The following is a 22,040-nucleotide window of genomic DNA, read 5'->3' on the forward strand; positions in this document are numbered from 1 at the left end:
TTGGATTGCTATGATTTAGTACTAGAGTCGGTTCAATTATAAAGCAAACATGTCTAGATGATTTTTTAAAAATCTTGTGTGGCTTAGTTGGTTAGAGCATTGTCCTATGCACTGAAGGGTTATAGGTTCCATTCCCGGTAAGGGCCATACTCAGATTGCAACTGATCTGTTTCTCCCACATCGCGTGCTCTCTCTCTCTCTCTCTTTCTCTCTCTCTCTCTCTTAAAAAAAAAAAAAGAGAGAACATCAGTCTAAGTATTGTTTGGTAAGGTCCATACATGTACTTGCCATCTAGGTGTTTGGGGTAAGATTCTAGGGCTTTAGGACAGGTGACTGGGCTAAGTTAAGGATTTAGAAGTTACAGGTAGAAGCTAAAGTTATGGAAGTGAGTGTAATGGTCCATGGGAAGTGAGATAATAGGGGGCATTAAAGAGTGTTTGGAGGAAGGAGAAACTTCTGCGTGGATTGGAATGCTCTGTACCTTCTACCCTTGCAGAAAGGTCAAGTAAAATAAGGCTAAGCATGGAGAAGCTCCTGGGAACATTATTTTTACTGAAAGATGTAGGAAACAAACAGTTTTATATTGAAGAAGAAAAAATATTCCCTATCTCTTGGATTATATTCACCCTAGTTATAGAAGCATTGACATATAGAGAGAGATTTGATGATTATTTTATCCTAAGTGATTGTGATAATGTAGATTGTAGACTGGATAAGGCCAGAGCTGGGAGAATTATGGGTTGGAATGGAATCTGGGAAGATTAAAATGTAGGAATACAGGGTTCTTTCACTAGGGATAGATGTTTGATGATGTGAATTAAAACAGTGGATTGATTGTTGTGTTTGGGGCCCTCAAGACCACCCTTGGGTTTGATGATTCACTAGATAGACTCACAGAATTCAGCATAATCAGCATAAGTCCTCATGATTATGACTTATTACAGAGAAAAGCTACGAAGCAAAATCAGCAAAGGGAAAAGGTTCATGGGATGAAGTCTGGCGGAAACTGGCACAAGCTTCTAAGTGTTCTTTCCCTGTGGAGTTACACAGGGCACACTCAGTTCCTCCAGCAAGATCGTGACAACATGTGTGAAATGTCATCCATCAGGGAAGCTTATTAGAGATTCCATGCCCAAGATTTTTATTGGGGTCTGGTCATGTAGTCATCCTCTGCTTAGAAGGTACCAAAATTTCAGATCCTCAGAAGGAAAGCAGATGTCCAGCATAAATCACACTGTTTGTACAAACAGTTTAGGCACAGTAAGTCCCTCTTAGCAGTTAGGGAGGAGGAACTCTCCCCGTATCCAAGTTCCCAGATTCTAGTCCAGGGCCAGCCTTCAAGCTGTCCTTCCTAAGGGGAGCAGTGTCAGGGTTGCTACTTTAACTCTTTTCTGCACAATCATTTTAGGAGGTGGGAAGTCATTTTGAGGGCCAAAGCTAAGTTTAACCTTGATAAACTTCACAGTCGTCGGAAGGCAGGGTTAAAGCCTCTCTCAGGTGTAAACTGATGGTGTATTAAAAATAGGCAGAAAACTTAGTTTGTAGAAGATTATAAATTAAGGATGAGAAGCATAGTCCATGCAATATTGGAACTCATAAGAAATCTAGATATGGGAGGGAGAGTGGAGAGTTGTGCTATGGACTGAATTTTGTGTCCCCCTCCCCCTCCCATAAATTCATATGGAGTTAGAGCAGCCTTAGGCAAACTATGGCCCGCTCGGCTGGCTGTTCTATCCTGGCTGTTCTATCCGGCCCGCAGAGCCGAAAGAGCGGAGGGTTCTCTTGCTCTCCCCTCCGCTCCTTCACCAGCAACAGTGTTAACATGTATTAGTTCACACAAACACTCCATCCATGCTTTTGTTCCGGCCCTCCGGTCCAGTTTAAGAACCCATTGTGGCCCTCGAGTCAAAAAGTTTGCCCACCCCTGAGCTAGAGCCTTTAGAGAGGTAATTAGGTTTAAATGAGGTTGTAAGGGTGGGAGTCCTAATCGGATAGGACTGGTGGCCTTATAAGAAGGGGAAGAGATCTTTTTCTCTGTCTGTGCATATGTACAAAGAGGCCATGTGAGCACACAGAGAGATAGCGGCCATCTACAAGCCAGGCAGAGAGAGGATCCTCACCAGAACCAGAGTCCAGACTCTTGATCTTGGGCTTTCCAGCTCCTAAAACTAAGAAAATAAATGTGTGCTGTATAAGCCACCTAGTGTATGTTTTTTTTGTTTGTTATAGCACCCTGAGTAGACCAGACTAGGACTTTAGCTTTATCAAGATGAATGCTATATGGAATGAGAGAATATGAACACGATGCTGGTTTTTTGTTTGTTTTGTTTTTGTTTTTTTCTGTTTGTCTTTTTGTCAGTTTGCTTTTTAAACTTAGCTAACGCACCCACATACCACCCTTTTTCATTTAGCATCAGCCATTAACCCAAGGTTCTAGATCTGTGCCATTCAATACCATATTTGATGATGTAAATTTAAATTAATTAAAAAAAATAAAAAATCCAGTTCCTCAGTTGCACTAGTCACATTTCATGTGTTCAGTAGCCACATGTGGCTAGTGGCTATGATATTGGACAGTATATATATATATATATATATATATATATATATATATATATATATATATATATAAATAGAACATTGACATCATTGCAGAAACTTACACTTTCTAAATAGTTGACTCACATCTCTCGCTATTTATTTTCTGTTTCAGTGGTTCTGAACTTTTCTAGGCTTAAGGCATGAATATTAACATTTTTGATTGATATCCTTAAAGGTTTTAAAACAATAGCACTAAAAAAATGAATAATGATTACAGTTGAAACTCTGAAGTGTAATATGTCAAGCTGAGTCTGTAACAATATCATGCTATTCATTTGGTCATGCTTCTACAATATGTGCCTTTAGAAAAAATGTTTTCTACCCCTCCTGGGCTTGCTTATATATTCATAGGACAGAGAACTTGGATACCACAGGTTTACTCTCTGACACCTGCTTTGCACCTGCTGGATGTTCTTTTCTGCTGTTTCCTGGAGGTGGTAAATACAGACACTTTAGAAGGAAGCATCAGTAACCAGACTGCTCTGTTGAGCACTGAGGGGTCCAAGGAGTCACAGGCCAAGGGGAGGTCAGAGTAAGTGGCAAGCAATCTGGCATTATATGGAAAAGATTATTTCCTGAGGTAATAAAAAGTATAATATTGGTCAGAAAGGTCAGTGGTAATGCACTCACCAATCTGTGTCATCGTATATGGGTACTGTTCTCAAAACAACCCTGTGAGGTATTCCACTCGCGAAGCCAAGTGAAGGCCGCACTCAGAAATCTCATCTAATTTGCTCTGCGTCACTGAATTACTGAATAGAGATGCTGGATTCATACCTTTCCATTGGTCTTCACAGCTTGTGTTTTTTTCCACCCTAATACAGCTGGGCTTGGCCCCTTCATCCCACTGGGTGAGAACAGCTCTGCCAAAGCTATGTTCTATGTGAAAGGGGTTCTTTGTTTCATACACATTTAATTCAGTTAAAGATTGAATGACGTGGAAGGGCACATTTTTTCTTTTATTTTAAATAATTGTTATTTTAATTATATTGAAAACAAAAAAAATTTAAAAAGGAAAAATCATAATTCCAGCATTTATTTTGGAGTAACATAAAAACTTTCCTGTGCTTATGCAGACATATTTTAACAAAAAATGTTATCATGCTATTATATATGTTTGTCTGAAGCTTCCTAATTTGATTTGAGAATTTAGGATGAACAGCTCTCCAAGTCAGTCAGGAATTTCTTTGTGCAGTTAACTGCTCTGTTAATTTAAAAAGTATGTTTTTTTAAGACAGTTATTGTTACACACACTTTAACCAGTCTTCTTCATTTTAGCCTATAGGTCTATTTTTTTCTTTTTGTGGTGTTACTAACAAATAATTGAAGAGAGGAACAAAGTCTTAAATTTGGCATTCAGTACCAAATAATTTCAGATGTTTGCTTTGCCCTGAAGATAGAAAGGACCTACCCACTCTGATGCTGTGTTTGTTCTTCTCATCCCCCTTGTCTTGATTTCTCTTTCATTTCATTTGATTTTAATCTTAATACTGTAGACTTGTTTTATGCAGCCCTTGGTGATATCTTTGCTCTGGTGATATCTTTGCCAGTGGCTCTCTCTCTACCCCCAGTCACTGATGGGTCTCTTGGCGGGGAATGGTAATAATGGTGGCCCTTTTAAGTTGACTCAGGAGCACCCCAAGTCAGCAGTCATATTTGGTATCACAAGTAGGAGGGTGTGATAACCATACGTCCCTCGATTGTTAGTTGCTCTGTGAGCTGTTCTTTATAGTGATCAACTTAAGCAGGAGATTGAATTTATTTCCTGCAGGTTTTTTTCTTGGTGATTGCCTGACATTATTGCCTTATTATTACCTATCTTATTCCCTTTTATTATCGTTCTCCTAAAATTGTCTTTTAGTCATTTTACTTTGATCATTTTTTCTTTTTTTTTTTTAATTTTATTTTATTGCTTACAGTCTTACAAAGGGTATTACATATGTGTCCCTTTTTCCCCCCCGCCCTTGACAATCCCCTGGCCTCCCCTACCCCCCAGTATCCTAAGTCCATTGGTTATGCTTATATGCATGCATACAAGTCCTTTGGTTGATCTCTTACACCCCTCCATCCTGCCCCCCACCCCTCCCCGGCCTTCCTGCTACAGTTTGACAATCTGTTTGAGGCAGCTCTGCCTCTGTATCTATTATTGTTCAAAAGTTTATAATGGTCTCTATTATCCATGAAGATCATGTGGTATTTTTCCTTCATTGACTGGCTTATTTCACTTAGCATAATGCTCTCCAGTTCCATCCATGACGTTGCAAATGGTAAGAGTTCCTTCTTTTTTACAGCAGCATAGTATTCCATCGTGTAGATGTACCACAGTTTTCTAATCCATTCATCTACTGATGGGCACTTAGGCTGTTTCCAGATTCTAGCTATGGTGAATTGTGCTGCTATGAACATATGGGTGCATATATCCTTTCTGATTGTTGTTTCTGGTTTCTTGGATTATATTCCTACAAGTGGGATCACAGGGTCAAACGGGAGTTCCATTTTTAGTTTTTTGAGGAAACTCCATACTATCTTCCATAGTGGCTGAACCAGTCTGCATTCCCACCAGCAGTGCACGAGTGTTCCTTTTTCTCCACATCCTCTCCAGCACCTGTCGTTTGTTGATTTGTTGATGATAGCCAATCTGACAGGTGTGAGATGGTACCTCATTGTTGTTTTGATTTGCATCTCTTGGATGATTAGTGACTTTGAGCATGTTTTCATATGTCTGTTGGCTTACTGAATGTCCTCTTTTGAAAGGTGTCTATTTAGGTCCGTTGCCCATTTTTTGATTGGATTGTTTATCTTACTTTTGTTAAGTTGTATGAGTTCCCTATAAATTTTGGAAATTAGGCCCTTATCAGATATGACATTGGCAAATATGTTTTCCCACACAGTGGGTTCTCTCGTTCTCGTTGTTTTATTGATGGTTTCTTTTGCCGTGCAGAAGCTTTTTATTTTGATGTAGTCCCATTTGTTCATTTTCTCTTTAGTTTCAAGTGCCCTAGGAGCTGTATCAGTGAAGAAATTGCTTCAGCATATGTCTGAGATTTTGTTACCTTTGGCTTCTTCTAGAATTTTTATGGTTTCCTGTCGTACATTTAAGTCCTTAATCCATTTTGAGTTTATTTTTCTGTATGGTGTAAGTTGGTGATCCAGTTTCATTTTCTTGCATATATCTGTCCAATTTTCCCAACACCATTTGTTGAAGAGACTATCTTGGCTCCATTGTATGTTCTTGCCTCCTTTGTCAAATATTAATCGAGCATATTGGTTCGGGCCGATTTCTGGGCTCTCTATTCTATTCCATTGATCTATATGCCTGTTCTTGTGCCAGTACCAGGCAGTTTTGAGAACAGTGGCTTTGTAATACAGCTTGATATCTGGTATTGAGATCCCACCTACTTGGTTCTTTTTCAGGATTGCTGCAGCTATTCGGGGTCTTTTTTTATTCCAGATGAATTTTTGGAGAGTTCGTTCTAGATCTGTGAAGTATGCCGTTGGTATTTTAATGGGAAGTGCATTGAATTTATAGATTGCTTTGGGTAGTATGGACATTTTAATGATGTTGATTCTACCAATCCATGAACACGGTATGTTCTTCCATCTGTTTATGTCTTCCTCTATCTCTTTTTTCAACGTCCTGTAGTTTTCTGAGTAGAGGTCTTTTACCTCTTTAGTTAAGTTTATTCCTAGATAGCTTAATTTTTTTGGTGCGATGGTGAATGGAATTGTTTTTATAATCTCTCTTTCTGAAAGTTCACTATTGGTGTATAGAAATGCCTCAGATTTCTTTGGGTTAATTTTGTATCCTGCTACATTGCCAATTCATGTATTAAGTCTAGTAGCTTTTTGATGGAGTCTCTAGGGTTTTGTATGTATAATATCATGTCGTCTGCAAATAAGGACAGTTTTACTTCCTCTTTTCCAATTTGGATGCCTTTTATTTCTTCTTCTTGCCTAATTGCGATGGCTAACACTTCCAGTACTATGTTGAACAGGAGTGGTGAGAGTGGGGATCCCTGTCTTGTTCCTGTTCTTAGGGGAAATGGTGTTAGTTTTTGTCCATTGAGTATGATGTTGGCTGTGGGCCTGTCATATATGGCTTTTATTATGTTGAGGTATGATCCTTCTACTCTCACGTTGCTGAGAGTTTTTATCAAAAATGGGTGTTGGATTTTGTCAAATGCTTTTTCTGCATCAATTGATATGACCATGTCGTTTTTTTCTTTCAATTTGTTTATGTGATGAATCACGTTTATTGATTTGCAGATATTGTACCATCCTTGCATCCCTGGGATAAATCCTACTTGGTCATGGTGTATGATCTTTCTGATGTACTGCTGGATCTGATTTGCTAAGATTTTGTTGAGGATTTTGGCATCTATGTTCATGAGGGATATTGGCCTGTAATTCTCTTTCATTGTGTTCTCTTTACCTGGTTGTGGTATTAGGGTGATGCTGGCTTCATAGAATGAGCTTGGAAGTGTTCCTTCCTCTTGAATTTTTTGTAGTAGTCTGAGGAGGATAGGTTTTAGTTCTTCCTTGAATGTTTGGTAAAACTCCCCTGTGAAGCCGTCTGGTTCTGGGCTTTTGTTTGCTGGAAGCTTTTTGATGACTGCTTCAATTTCTTCCATAGTTATTGGCCTATTGAGATTTTTGGATTCTTCCTGATTGAGTTTTGGAATGTTGTATTTTTCTAGGAATTTGTCCATTTCCTCCAGGTTGTCTAGTTTGTTGGAGTAGAGCTGTCCATAGTATTTTAAACAATCATTTGTATTTCTGTGGGGTCTGTTGTTATTTCGCCCCTATCGTTTCTGATTTTGTTTATTTGGGTACTCTCTCTTTGCTTCTTGGTGAGTCTGGCTAGAGGTTTGTCAATTTTGTTTATCCTTTCAAAGAACCAGCTCTTGGTTTCATTGATTTTCTGTATTGTTTTTTTGGTCTCTATGTCATTTATTTCTGCTCTAAGCTTTATTATCTCCTTCCTTCTGCGCACTCTGGGGTTTTCTTGTTGCTGTCTTTCTAATTCTTTGAGTTGTAGAGTTAGATGATTTGCTACCATTTTTTCTTGTTTTTGAGATAGGCCTGTGGAGCTATAAACTTCCCTCTCAGGACTGCTTTCATTGTGTCCCAAAGGTTTTGGATTGTAGTGTTTTCATTGTCATTAGTTCCCAGGATGTTTTTGATTTCTTTTTTGATCTCATTGTTAACCCAATCAATATTTAATAACATGCTATTCAGCATCCAAGTGTTTGAGTATTTTGGGTTGTTTTTATTGTAGTTTATTTGTAATATTATGCCATCGTGGTCTGAGAAGATGCTTTTTATGATTTCAATCTTCTTGAATTTGGGGAGACTTTGTTTGTGACCCAATATGTGGTCTATTTTTGAAGATGTCCCATGAGCACCTGAGGTGAACATATATTTTGTGGCTTTGGGGTGAAGTGTTCTGAAGATGTCAATTTAGTCCAACTGATCTAGTGAGTCATTTAGGATTTCTGTTTCTTTGCTGAGTTTTTGTCTAGCGGATTTATCCAGTGATGTCAGTGGTGTATTAAAGTCCCCTACTATGATTGTATTGTTGTCGATCTCTCCTTTGATATCTTCCAGGAGTTTTTTTTATGAATTTGGGTGCTCCTGCATTGGGTGCATATGTGTTTATCAGGGTTATATCCTCTTGTTGTATTGATCCCTTTAGTATTATGAAGTGGCCTTCCTTATCTCTTGTTATGGCCTTCACTTTGAGGTCTATTTTGTCCGATATAAGTATTGCTACCCTAGCTTTTTTTTCATTTCCATTTGCCTGAAAGATATTTTTCCATCCCTTCACTTTCAGTCTGTGTGAGTCCCTTCTAATGAGGTGGGTCTCTTGTAGACAGCAAATATATGGATCATGTTTTTTTATCCATTCAGCCACTCGATGTCTTTTGATTGGACCATTTAATCCATTTACGTTTAAAGTTATTATTGAAAGGTACTTGTTTGTAGCCATTTCTATTTTTTTTGTGGCTGTTTTCTTTCTGGCCTTTTAGTTCTTCTTTTTACACCAGTCCCTTTAGCATTTCTTGCATTGCTGGTTTGGTGGTGATAAACTCCCTTAGTCTTTTTTTGTCTGTGAAGCTTCTTATTTCCCCTTCAATTTTGAATGATAGCCTTGCTGGATAGAGTATTCTTGGATTCAGTCCTTTGCTTTGCATCACTTTGTAAATTTCCGTCCATTCTTTTCTGGCCTGATGTGTTTCTGTTGAGAAATCATTTGATAATCTAATGGGAGATCCCTTGTATGTAACTTTCCGTCTCTCTCTTGCAGCCTGTAAGATTCTCTCTTTGTCCTGAACATTTGCCATGGTAATTATGATGTGTCTTGGTGTGGGTCTTTTCGGGTTCACCTTGTTTGGGATTCTCTGGGCTTGTGTGACTTTTTTCTTCCCCACCTCAGGGAAGTTTCCTGATATTATTTCTTCGTGTAGGTTTTCTAATCCGTGTTCATCTTTCTGTTGTTCTGGCACCCCTATTATTCGTATGTTGTTTTGTTTCATGTTGTCCCAAAGCTCCCTTAGGCTCTCTTCCTGTCTTTTAATTTTATTCTCCAATTGCAGTACAGTTTGGGTGTTTTTTGCTTCCTTGTCTTCTAATTCACTAATTCGGTCGTCCGCTTCTCCTAGTCTACTATTGATACTTTCAATGGTGTTTTTTATTGCAGCTATATCACTCTTCATTTCTTCTTGGGTCTTACTTAAGTTGTTGATTTTTTCATCTGTTTCTTCTAGCTTTTTCCATATGTTATTGATTTTTTCATCTGTTTCTTCTTGCTTCTTGTATAGGTAGTTGACTTTTTCATCTGTTTCTTCTAGCTTCTTTCATAAGTTGTTGACTTTTTCCTCCGTCCGGTTTATGCACTCTAGGACCCTTATTCTGAATTCTTTTTCTGTCATGTTGCATGCCTCTGTATCATTTAGCTGCTTTTCTGGCAAGTCCTCTTTTTCTTTCCTTTGGGGGTTTCTTTGTCTACCCATGTTTGATCTCACTGACATATCTAGACGTTGAGTCATTCAGTGGCTGCTCCCTGGGTGGCAGTGACTCCTTGGGCTTTGGTTGCTCTTCGGGCGGTTGTGGTAGCAGCTGCTCCTCAGTTGGTAGCAGCTCCTCCGGTGGGTGCTGTTCACAGCTGTGGTGGCTCTTCTGGCTGGTGGGGGTAGGTTTCACGTACAGCTGCTGTTCCTCAGACAGAGGGTGTGGTGCTCAGGAGGCTGCTGTTGCTTGGATCTGCTGCGTTGATTTAAAGGCACAAAATACAACACAACAAGGCACCACGTACCAGGCACTAAACACAAATGTATTCACGATATTAATAACCCCAAGTAAAGGTGACCACCCGAATTACGAGAATTAGGGGATAAGGAAGAAAGAAGAGAAAAATATAAAAGAGAAAAAAGAAAAGAAATGTAGGGACCAAAACAAAAGGAGTGCAAAAATGAAATTGGGAAAAAGGAGGGGGGAAAATAAAAGCGAGAAAAGAAAAGAAAAACAGCGAAAAGAGAGAATGAAGTTGAAGAGGGGAAGAGACTATTAATATGAGGAGAAAACTCCTATAGAACCGCCACTAATCCCAACAAATTCCAGCAACAGCTCCCTGGAGATGAATGCAAACTAGAAACAACTAATAATATCAAGAGAGGCAAGGGAAAACAGAAGCATAAAAATAACCGGGGGGGGGGGGGGATGGGTGGAGGGAGGGGAAAAACCAGCAGAAAAAAAGAAAAAGAAAAAGCAAAACAGCCTCACAACAAATCCTAAAACACACACACACACACACACACAAAAAAAAAAAAAAACAAGCAACAACAACAACAAAAACAATATACTCAACAATCAAGCAAACAGCAACAAAACAATAGAAAGATAAAAGAAGAAAAAAAGAAAAATTTTTGGATAGTGAAGAAAGATAAGGGGTATGTTTATAAAGATGTAGAGCAGTGGATTGGAAATAGGATATGTAAGTAGGGTGAAGTTTTGACAGGAGGTAAACAGAAGGAATATGGAAAATCTCGAGCAGGAATAGGATAAGAGAAACAGGACAACGAAAGGGGAAAAGTGAGGGAGAGGGTTTTAGCATAGAGGTAAAATTCAGGTAGGGAAAATTGTTGCTAAAGGAATGATGAAAATAGAATGGAGAACACTAATCCCAAAATAAAATAAAGAGAAAATAAAATGGCACTTTAAAAAATGGTAAAATGGTAGCAGTAATAATACTGGTTAAAAATAAGAATGTAGTAATTAAAAGGGTAAAATCAGGTGATGGAATAAGAAGAAAAAAAAATGGTTTCTTAATTAAAAGGTAAAAAAAGAAAAAAAAATTGCAGTAGTGAAGGTCCTTCGGTTCTTCTACTCGTCAGTCTGGCTTGCCTTAGTCCTGCCAGGTATTCAGGAGAGTGTTGAATTTCCCTGCGATACCCTGTTCCTCCGTGTTGTAAGCCACAGTCCTTAGTTTAAAGCAGGCCGTATTTGTTTCCCAGACTGCCTTATTTTGTGTTTAGCAAAGAATCAGTTTGTGGCTCAGCCTCTGGGTGGCCGATCATTTTTTCTTATATTCTCCTTCCTATTTGTGATTTCTCAGACTTCTTCCTTTTTCTTAATCAGACTTATGCTAATGAGATTTTTCCTTCTGCTTGATTGTAATGATCTAGTTTTTTTTTAAAAAGTATTTTATTGATTTTTACAGAGAGGAAGGGAGAGGGATAGAGAGTTAGAAACATCAATGAGAGGGAAACATTGAACATTGATCAGCTGCCTCCTACACACCTCCTACTGGGGATGTGGCCACAACGAAGGTACATGCCCTTGACCGGAATCGAACCCGGGACCCTTCAGTCCACAGGCCGACGCTCTATCCACTGAGCCAAACCAGTTAGGGCATGATCTAGTTTTTTATTGGAGGGGGACGGGAAGGTGAGGTGAGGTAAGAAAGGTAGAGGTAAATATGCCACCTGCTAATTGTTAATATAAAACAAGGTAATAGGGAATCTAATTCCTTTCTGATTTCTTGTGTTTGGGAGACCATAGAATCAGTTGGGTACTTACATCAGTTGGCTTTTGTGTGCAGAGCCTTATAAGAATATTAGTGATAAGTCCCTACTTCCCAGGAGATAGGCCACCTTGTGGGAGAAAGGACCAGCCCATGTAGAAGATACAGAAAAATATTCCAGCAAAGGTAAAACAACATGACCGAAAGAAACTGTGATATCAAGGACACATATTGCGAATAAAGGATAGATAAAATGGAAAGTCTTTCAGAAGGAGCTGAGTTTAGATTATACAGAGATGTTTACTTTGGTAATAAACAGGGCTGCACTGTAAGTAACTTCTGTTTGAAGGGTAGGACCTATTCTGGGGCTTAGAAAACAAGGCTTTGTTTCCAGAAGACAGTTAAATATGAATAACATTTTCAATACTGAATTAGACAGTTTTTTATTACAATGTGATCTGAGTGTCTATATTTATTATACCTAACCTTACATCTAGCAGTAGAATAATTGTTAACGAAGCATTTAAAGGAATATACAGATGAACCAGACAGAATTTCCGAACGTGTGTTTTTATCTTTGGGGAAATCATAGTTGAAACTGGAAAAATTTCAAGTTTTATTATTGCTCTTTACAAATTATAGGGATTTTGATATTGTCCAGTTAAAAATTTAATAGGTTTTAGAATCTAGTTATCAATTGACCTTAATTCTCTACAATTTTGTTGCTTTATAAGAGTACTTCTGCCCTGGCCAGTGTGGCTCAGTTGGTTGGACCATCGTTCCATACACCAAAAGGTTGCAGTTTCGATTTCTCATCAGGGTGTGCACGGGAGGCAACTGACAGATGTTTCTCTCTCAAGTCAGTCTTTCTCTGTTTCTCCTTCTCCCTTTCTCTCTCTCTAAAAAAATCAGTAAAAATGTATTCTCAGGTGAGGGCTAATAAAAAGAGTACTCTTAGCCCTGACTGGTTCGGCTCAGTGGATAGAGCGTCGGCCTACGGACTCAAGGGTCCCAGGTTAGATTCTGGTCAAGGGCATGTACCTTGGTTGCGGGCACATCCCCAGTGGGGAGTGTGCAGGAGGCAGCTGATCGATGTTTCTCTCTCATCAATGTTTCTAACTCTCTATCCTTCTCCCTTCCTCTCTGTAGAAAATCAATAATATATATATATATATATATATATATATATATATATATATATATATATATATATATATATATAGTACTCTTAAGGTTAAAATCAACTTAAAAGCAGGGTAAATGGTGTGTACCTATAAACTCAGACTTGTCAGCACTTGAATAGAAAAAAAAATAGTCTCAGACATGACAATTAGGATATTCTTCAAAATCACATATATTGCCCTAGCTAGTTTAGCTCAGTGGATAGAGCATCGGCCTGCAGACTGAAGGGTCCAGGGCGTAATTCCCATCAAGGGCACATTCACCAGCCCTGGTTGGGGTTGTCTGTGGGAGGCAACCAATTGATATCTCTCTCTTACATCAGTGTTTCTCTCTCTCTCTCTCCCCCTTCCTTCTACTCTCTCTAAAATTCATTGGAAAAATATCCTTGGGTAAGGATTAACAAAAACAAAAAAACTACATATACTATAGTATTTTTAAAGCCTGCAACCAAAATATAGAATCATTGTGTTTTATAGCACTTGAAACTGTATCTGATATTACTGTACGTCTGTGCTGCCCTGATACAGCTTTTGGATTATGTTAGGTGCAAGAAAGATTCTTACACTTAAGTAATGTGCATTGCTTGAATGCACAGATGACAACAGTGTTGAATCTATTCAGTAAAAGAAAATTAGGACAACTGGTTTTGCCAGTTCATTTTCACTGATATTTGTTTACTTTGTGTGACTATAGTTCTTGTAAAGAAATTAGAAAATCTAGAAATTAGAGCCAACAACAGAGTGGTGGGTGCTCCTTCTGCCTACCACAGGTTGGTTTGAGCATTGTTCCACATGCCAAAATGGTTGCAGGTTTGATTCCTGTCAGGGCACATATACAAGTTGCAGGTTCAATCCCAGATGAGGGTGCATGTGGGAGGCAACCTATTGATGTTTCTCTCATGTTGATGTTTCTCTCTCTCTCCTTTCCTCTCTCTCTCAAATCAATAAAAAAAAAATTTTCAGGTGAGGTTAAAAGATAGATATTCAGAAAAAAAACCAACCTAGAAATTTTAAAAATGCAAACTTGAATTTGTCATACGCTGAGCACTTTGCTGAATCCACTTGAAGTGATGTGTAGACATACCCTGCTGTAGCTTATATGCGAATAAAGGTTATACAAATACTACACCATTTTATAATAAGGGACTTGAGCATTTGCGATTTTGGTATCTGCTAGGTTTCCTAAACCAGTCTCCCATGAATTCGAGGGATGACTGTACAGATTCATTTCTGTATACTTCATTGGCAAGAGACAGATAGATAGCGCTGTATGTAATAATTATATGTGCTTTAGAGCAGTGGTTCTCAATCTTCCTAATGCCGCGACCCTTTAGTACAGTTCCTCATGTTGTGGTGACCCCAACCATAAAATTAGTTTCGTTGTTACTTCATAACTGTAATTTTGCTGCTGTTATGAATCGTAATGTACATATCTGATATGCAGGATGCATTTTCATTGTTACAAATTGAACATAATTAAAGCATAGTGATTAATCACAAAATCAATATGTAATTATATATTCAATATGTGTTTTCCGATGGTCTTAGGCGACCCCTGTGAAAGGGTCCTTTGACCCCCAAAGGGGTCGCGACCCACAGGTTGAGAACCGCTGCTTTAGAGGAACAGAAAATAGTGAAGAAAGAGGAGTATGATTTGAAATAAGAAGACTGAAGTGCTATAAGATTGGTTAACTGGAAGCACTGGGTGCAAATACTCAACAAACTGTAATCAAAGTTGAAGAGCATAGGAAATATGTGTCATGGCAAGAGCTTGGTAATGCAGGATATCAGGAACCATGTGTAAGTGCTGTAATTATTACCTGTTATGAGAACATGTAAAAGGAAATTTATGTAGGATATAAAGCCACAGATACCTGTATGAAAGTACAACTTGTCGGTGGATATCAGCGCAGGCTAAGATTAGGTCACGGCCTTGAAATTGGTCCAGTGGGTTTCAAGTATGTGGGTAGGTAAAGATCTGCTGGAACAAATAGTTATTCCACTAGCCATGGAAAGTTGAGGTTTCTCCTATATATGGTCTTAGTTAAGACAGATCATCTTATATAAAAAAAGACATGCTCAACTTGGGCTGTGAAATTGTAAATAAGCCCTACTTTACAAATTATTCTTTCTTGTTGAAACATTAACCTGTGTTTTTGAGAAAGCAAAAATGTTTTTAGATTAAAAGGAACAAGTCTTCATTCTCTTTATTAATATTAAATACCAAACATTTTACTTTTATGTCATATAAACCTCTTCTAATGCATAGATTTTTATTAACCTGGAAATGAATCTATGCAGTTGAGAAATGTCAGAGCTCATGAGAGAGATTATGAATTTAATTTGGAAAAATGGGGGAAACTTATCAACTGGAAAACCTGATTTTACTATTGCATAGCAATTGTTTAAAGAAAATGTTATCTGGCATATTTATTTTGGGTATATATCTTGAATTTTTATATGACAAGGGAAATAGCAATAAATTTATATTTTGCCAAAAAAAGGGTGCATGTTATAGATATGCAGCTCCTGCCTAGAATTGTCTGCCTTTTTGTTGTTGACCAAAAATAAACATTTCTGGTTTAACTTTTTGAAGGCAATTTGAATAGTTTCCATTTTGGAAATCATGTGATTTTCTATTAAATAGTGGGTGGTAAGGTGGTCAGATGGAAGTGTTCAGTTCATCCAGCAGCATCAGATTGATCTGACAAATGGCATTCTTTTAACTGAGTGGAAAACATTTTGTTTCCTTTATCCTTTGGCAGAAGCAGACATTGTCTGTGGTTTCCTCACAGAAGTTTGGGTGGGTAAACTTGGGATGTGTAAATAGAAACAGCAGACAGAGAGATTGTCTCTGACAGTTGGAAAGACCCACTGAGGATCTTAGAAAGAGGCTGATGACACTGATGATGTGGTGTGGGATCGGTTGTTAGAGTCCTGAGAGAGGAATTAAACAATGTGGACATAAATGAGGAATGCAGATGCTCAGAATAAAGTGATGGTTCTTCCTTAAGGAAATAAGCCAAAGATTTTACGTTGAGGTTCCCGAAAAATTTGCTTTTGATATGGATAAGAACAAACAAGTTTCTCTTTATAGTTCACCTCCATTTCCTTCTGTGACATGTCATCAGTGATTTCTGATGAGCATGCCATCAATGTGTTTCTCAGTTACTGTCTCTGTCTCTCATGATGGGCAAGATATTAACCACTCTTTGCCTCAGTTTCTCATCTATAAAATGGGATTGTGGAGACTGAGATATGTCTAAAGCTATTATAATTGTCCTGGACATAGAATGAGCACTATGTAAGTGTTAGCTGCTATACAATAATTGTTATTTTATCATTATCATCATACTTCTTATTTCAGTAGAAGGAGGAAGCCTCTTGAGGAGGAAGCTATTTGCTTCCTCTAGTAACCTTAGTATATTTGATGTATTTTTATAGAAATGAATCAGGAATGAATTGTTTAATGTTTAAAGTGATTTATAATGTATCCATGTTACCTTTGAAAAATTCATTTTTGAAAAATATTAGTAACTATGGATATTTTCTATTTTCTTAGCATTTTTCCAGATTAAAACACAAGCCAATAAATGTCAAATAAAAACCATATAGCTACCTGGGGCCATTTACCAGCACAATACCCCAGTGTTCCCTGAGGGCATTATGTCTTACAAAGCTATGCGGTAATTCTTCTTCTTTTTAATCTTTATTGTTGAGATTATTACAGATGTCCCTCTTTTTTCTCCCCATTGTCCCCCTCCACCCGGTTCCAGTCCTGCCCCAGGCTTTGGACACCCTATTGTCTGTGTCCATAGGTAATGCATATATGCATATAAGGTCTTTGTTTAATCTCTTCCCACCCTCCCACCCCCCTTCCCTCTGAGAATTGTCCGTCTGTTCCATTTCCATACCTTTGATTCTATTTTATTCACCACTTTATTCTGTTCATTAGATTTCTTATTTATTTATTTATTTATTTTGGCAGAATTTTATGATTTCATTAACACAAATACAATGTGTACACAATCTGTCTATTCATTTTCTTCGCTGTGCAGCCTGGCATTGGGATTGGTGACTTTGATGGCCAGCTGGGCTGCTCTTTCCACAATGGCTTTGCGGTTCTTTGAGGAGATGTGAACAATCTCAGCACAGTAAGATTTATTGCGCATCAGCAGCACTTCAAACTCCTTGACGTTAAGGACCAGGAACTTCCGAAAGCCACTGGGCAGCATGTGCTTTGTTTTCTTGTTGCTCCCATAACCAATGTTGGGCATTAAGATCTGGCCCTTGAATCTTCTATGCACCCTATTGTCAATGCCTCTGGGCTTCTGCCAGTTCCGCTTAATTTTGACATATCTGTCTGACTGGTGCCGGATGAACTTCTTGGTCCTTTTTTTGACAATCTTGGGTTTCATGAGGGGTCTGAGGGCAGCCATGATGCCAGGTAGGAGATGGCTGCCACCTCCGTAGGTAGCGCCGAGGAAGGGAGGGGCTGTTTATTTTGATTTTTAGATTCAGTTGCTGATAGGAATGTATTTGTTGCAATTTTGTTGTTCATATTTTTGATCTTTTAATCTTCCTTTTCTTAAGGAATACCCTTCAATATTTCATATAATACTGGTTTAGTAGTGATGAACTCCTTTAACTTTCTGTGAAGCTCTTTATCTGACATTCGATTCTAAATGATAGCTTTGCTGAGTAGAGTAATCTAGGCTGTAGGTCCTGCTGTTCATCACTTTGAATATTTCTTGCCACTCCCTTCTGGCCTGCATAGTTTCTGTTGAGAAATCAGCTGACAATCTTATGGGCATTCCCTTGTGGGTAAGTAGCTGCTTTTCTCTTGCTGCTTTTAATATTATCTCTGTCTTTTGCCCTTGACATTTTAATTATGATGTGTTTTGGTGTGGTTCTCTTTGGGTTCCTCTTGTTTGGGACTCTCTGTGCTTCCTGGACTTGTAAGTCTATTTCTTTCACCAGGTAGGGGAACTTTTCTGTCATTATTTCTTCAAATAGGTTTTTTGAGGTTTCTAGAACAGTGGTTGGCAAACTGCGGCTCGTGAGCCACATGCGGCTCTTTGGCCCCTGGAGTGTGGCTCTTCCATAAAATACCATGTGCGGGCGCGCACGTACAGTGCGATTGAAACTTCGTGCCCCATGCGCAGAAGTCGGTTTTCAGCCTGGGTGAGTCTATTTTGAAGAAGTGGCGTTAGAAGAAGTGGGGGGTGTCGGTCGGTCGGGTGACGGGAGACACGGCGCAGGTGGGCCGCGGGATATGCAGCAAGGGGGAGGTGCGCGCGATTCATGCATGAGTTGATGATGGGAGAGTTGGAAGGGGTCGACCTCAGCGAATGTACCTCAATCAGATTGAGGACATTTTTTAGCAAAGGCCAGCTTAGGAGTACCCTAATTAAGTTAATAACAATGTACTTACCTATATAGTTTAAGTTTTAAAAATTTGGCTCTCAAAAGAAATTTCAATCATTGTACTGTTGATATTTGGCTCTGTTGACTAATGAGTGTGCCGACCACTGTTCTAGAAGATTCTTGAGTAACCCTATAACCATGGTTTTAAACTCTGTATCCAGTAGTTTGCTTTCCTCCATTTGTGACATCTCTGCATTTTGGCTGCCTCCCTGTGTTTGTTTGTATGTATTGGGTAGAGCTACTACGTCTCTTTGAGTTGGTAGAGTGGCCTTGTGTAGCAGGTGTTTTATAGGGCCCAGAGTCTCAGCCTCCCAGCCTCCCCAGTCACCTGAGCTAGGAACTATAGATGCACTCCTTTGTGGGCTGTGAGTACAGTCTTGTTGCTGTTGGTGTCCCTGGGAGGAATTGACCTCCAGGCCAATTGGCTGTGAGGACCAGCTGCGACTATAGTGGGAGAGCTGCTGTGCAGGAGACACCCCTATGGAGCAGGACTTGCTTCAGTGGGGTTTGGGTGCTCATTGAATCTGTCCCTTGAAAGTGTCGTTTATGGATGTGTAGAGTTGTAATCTGGTATGGTCTCACACTGACCACTGGGTACACTGGCTCTTGGGTCACCAGGGAGGTGCAAAGTCAGGCGCTGCCTGGGGCCACCCAGTAGGAGCTACAGAGAGATCTGCAGATTTGTATTAGGTTTGGAAGTTCCCAGTTGAGGCCCAGCTATGAAGCAAGGGAGACTGGTGCTGGTGCTGGGTCTTGGGCCTTTTATTGATAGGCTTGGGGCTCCCTGACCCAGCTGCAGCTTGTTTGAGTAAGGACAGGCCATTCATATGCAAAAGCCACTGTACACAGCTTGGGTGGGGTTGTAAATTGGATTAGGTGGGGTCTTAGGGAATCATCAAGGCAGAGCAAACAGAAATGGCTGCCAGTCAGCCATGTGACTGGGGAGGTCCCAGCATAGGAACAATGATCCCTGCAAACACCTCCATCTGGGAGAAAGCTGCCTCTAAGTTTCTGACCCAATGCTGGACAATCTAGTTCCTCCTCATATGTGTCTGTGTTCCCCATAGCCTCACCCTGGTGCTAGAGCTCAGAGGAAGCAGGACCTTATAAGTTTGGTTTGTGGTGTTGGCCGTTTAAGAGGAACAGCTGGGTCTCCAGCAGCCTCTGTCAGTGAGCCCTAACCCTCACTGGTTTTTACAGCATGTAGTTCTTACTGCCTATAGGGACTTCTTTTCCCAGCTCTGGGACCCTGGACTGGGGGTCTGGTGTCGGTCTGGGACCCCTTGCTCCCCTGGGTGGTCTCTGCAGATACAGTTTCCCTCCTGATTAAAAAAGTGGCTCATGTGGGTGCCTGATCAGTCTGTTCCACACCTCTGCATCTCCTACCAGTGTCAGTGTGCTTTCTCCTTTACTTCTCTAGTTGTAGGACTTCCATTCAGCCAGCTTTCCGGCGGTTTTAGATAATGATTGTTCTGTATTTTAGTTGTAATTTTGATGTGGTTGTGGGAGGCGGCGAGTACAGGCGCTTACCTACACCTCCATCTTCAAATCTTCTATGTGGTAATTCTTAATGGTGGCCAGCCCCCAAGTCATCCCAATTTTAGGATGCTGTTTTAAAAGGGAATTGTGTAATTGCTTTTAAAAACTATTTCCATTTGGTAATTAAAATTCCTCTGTGATTCCAGCTACTTCTGTTAGATTTAGTATATTCTTAGTATAGAGGCACAGAACTCTTAACTTTCCTTCCAGACTTCCATGTTCCTCTTGGAACACTTCTGATGTTGTCCATGAAGTGTTATAGCAGTGATGATTTGATGCTGCTTTGTCTTGTCTTATTTTGTGTTGTGTAACCTAGCTTTTTTGTTGTGGGAAGTTTGTTTTTTGTTTTTGTTTTTTTTATACAGTACTGCCATTTTCCCAAAAAATTCTCTTACCTGTAAAGAACAAAGTGGAAGATGGATGATAATTAAGATTTTTATATTTAACTACTGAAGTTATTATTTTAGCACTCCTAGACATAAACAATATCCATATTTAGAGGTGGCTTAAGAACTGCATAGATATCTCTTTTTAACTTTGTGGTCAGGATAGAGTTACGGACAAGTGGTGTGAGTTTACCCTTGTTGACAGAGGTGGAGTAGATGTTTAGGATGTAAACCGCAAAGACCACTGCATTATAAAAATAATACATGATTACATTGGAAATTTGAAGAATAATGGAAAAATATATATAATTAAGAAAACTAAAAATAGCATTACACAGAGAAAACTATTGTTAACAGTGCGATATTTAGCTTTCCAGTTTTTGGTTGTATATGTATATATTTGTATGTATAAAAGCAAATTGCAATCTTATTGTACATAGTCTAGCACAATCATTTTTCCTTCCCTCAAATCATTGTGTTCCTTTATATGACTAGATTGCAAATTGTTTAATTCCTGTTAGAGATTTAGATCATTAGCAGTTTTTTACTTTTGTAAATATACAGTGAACATCCTTTTATGTCAGTCATTGTGTACATCTCTGGTTATTTCCTCAGACTAAATTCCTAGAAGTGGATTAATGGGTGAAAAGACATAAACACTTTCAAAGCTTTTGATATACTTTTCTACTTACCCTCCAGAAAATTTGTACCAGTTACACTCCCACAAACCTGTATAATAGTGACTATTTAACTGTATTCTTGCCAGCCTGGGAATTATTCTTTTAGTTGCTAATTTTATAGGTAAAAAGTGGTATTCCTTTGTTTTACTCTGCTTTTTAAAAATATTTTATTGATTTTTTACAGAGATGAAGGGAGAGGGACAGAGAGTTAGAAACATCGATGAGCTGCCTCCTGCAGACTCCCTACTGGGGATGTGCCCGCAACCAAGGTACATGCCCTTGACTGGAATCGAACCTGGGACCCTTAAGTCCGCAGGCTGACGCTCTATCCACTGAGCCAAACCGGTTAGGGCTACTCTGCTGTTTTTTTTTTCTTTATTATATATAGAATTAAATACTTTTTTATTTCGTCAACAATCAGTAAATATCTGTTGAATGAAACAATAGAATTTCTTTTTTTTTTTATTGCTTAAAGTATTACAAAGGGTATTACATATGTATCCATTTTATCCCCCCGCCCTAGACAGTCCCCTAGCCTCCCCTATCACCCAGTGTCTTATGTCCATTGGTTATGCTTATATGCATGCATACAAGTCCTTTAGTTGATCTCTTACCCCCCTACCTCCTGCCCCCCAACCCTCCCCGGCCTTCCTGCTGCAGTTTGACAATCTGTTTGAGGCAGCTCTGCCTCTGTATCTATTATTGTTCAAAAGTTTATAATGGTCTCTATTGTCCATGAATGAGTGAGATCATGTGGTATTTTTCCTTTATTGACTGGCTTATTTCACTTAGCATAATGCTCCCCAGTTCCATCCATGACGTTGCAAATGGTAAGAGTTCCTTCCTTTTTACAGCAGCATAGTATTCCATTGTGTAGATGTACCACAGTTTTCTAATCCATTCATCTACTGATGGGCACTTAGGCTGTTTCCAGATCTTAGCTATGGTGAATTGTGCTGCTATGAACATAGGGGTGCATATATCCTTTCTGATTGGTGTTTCTGGTTTCTTGGGATATATTCCTAGAAGTGGGATCACAGGGTCAAATGGGAGTTCCATTTTCAGGAAACAATAGAATTTCTTGATGTGTAGATTATTCATATCCTGTACATGGCATCATTACTATTTTTAAATGTTTTTATGCCAATATATGTAACATAAAGAACATAAAGTATGTTAATGGTAAGTGTAAAATCCATAGAAT

At 39.1% G+C, this 22,040-nt stretch overlaps 2 protein-coding genes across 4 annotated transcripts in view; one reads left to right on the forward strand and one right to left on the reverse strand.

Annotated features, from left to right (window-relative positions):
• Nucleotides 1-22,040, forward strand: part of FANCC (FA complementation group C) — a 281,158-nt gene that overhangs the window by 25,966 nt on the left and 233,152 nt on the right. The window lies entirely within an intron of this gene.
• On the reverse strand, nt 16,792-17,293 carry LOC132212722 (large ribosomal subunit protein eL32-like). The gene has a single exon (XM_059658721.1). The coding sequence runs from the start codon at nt 17,241-17,243 to the stop codon at nt 16,839-16,841; it is 405 nt and encodes a 134-aa protein (XP_059514704.1). The 5' UTR covers nt 17,244-17,293; the 3' UTR covers nt 16,792-16,838.

This window comes from Myotis daubentonii, chromosome 11 (genome assembly GCF_963259705.1).
Source record: "Myotis daubentonii chromosome 11, mMyoDau2.1, whole genome shotgun sequence".
NCBI classification, from domain to species: domain Eukaryota; kingdom Metazoa; phylum Chordata; class Mammalia; order Chiroptera; family Vespertilionidae; genus Myotis; species Myotis daubentonii.

Bases quoted from the DNA above. Each gene is read 5' to 3' on its own strand.
- LOC132212722 (XM_059658721.1), bottom strand. From the start codon at position 17,243: ATGGCTGCCCTCAGACCCCTCATGAAACCCAAGATTGTCAAAAAAAGG.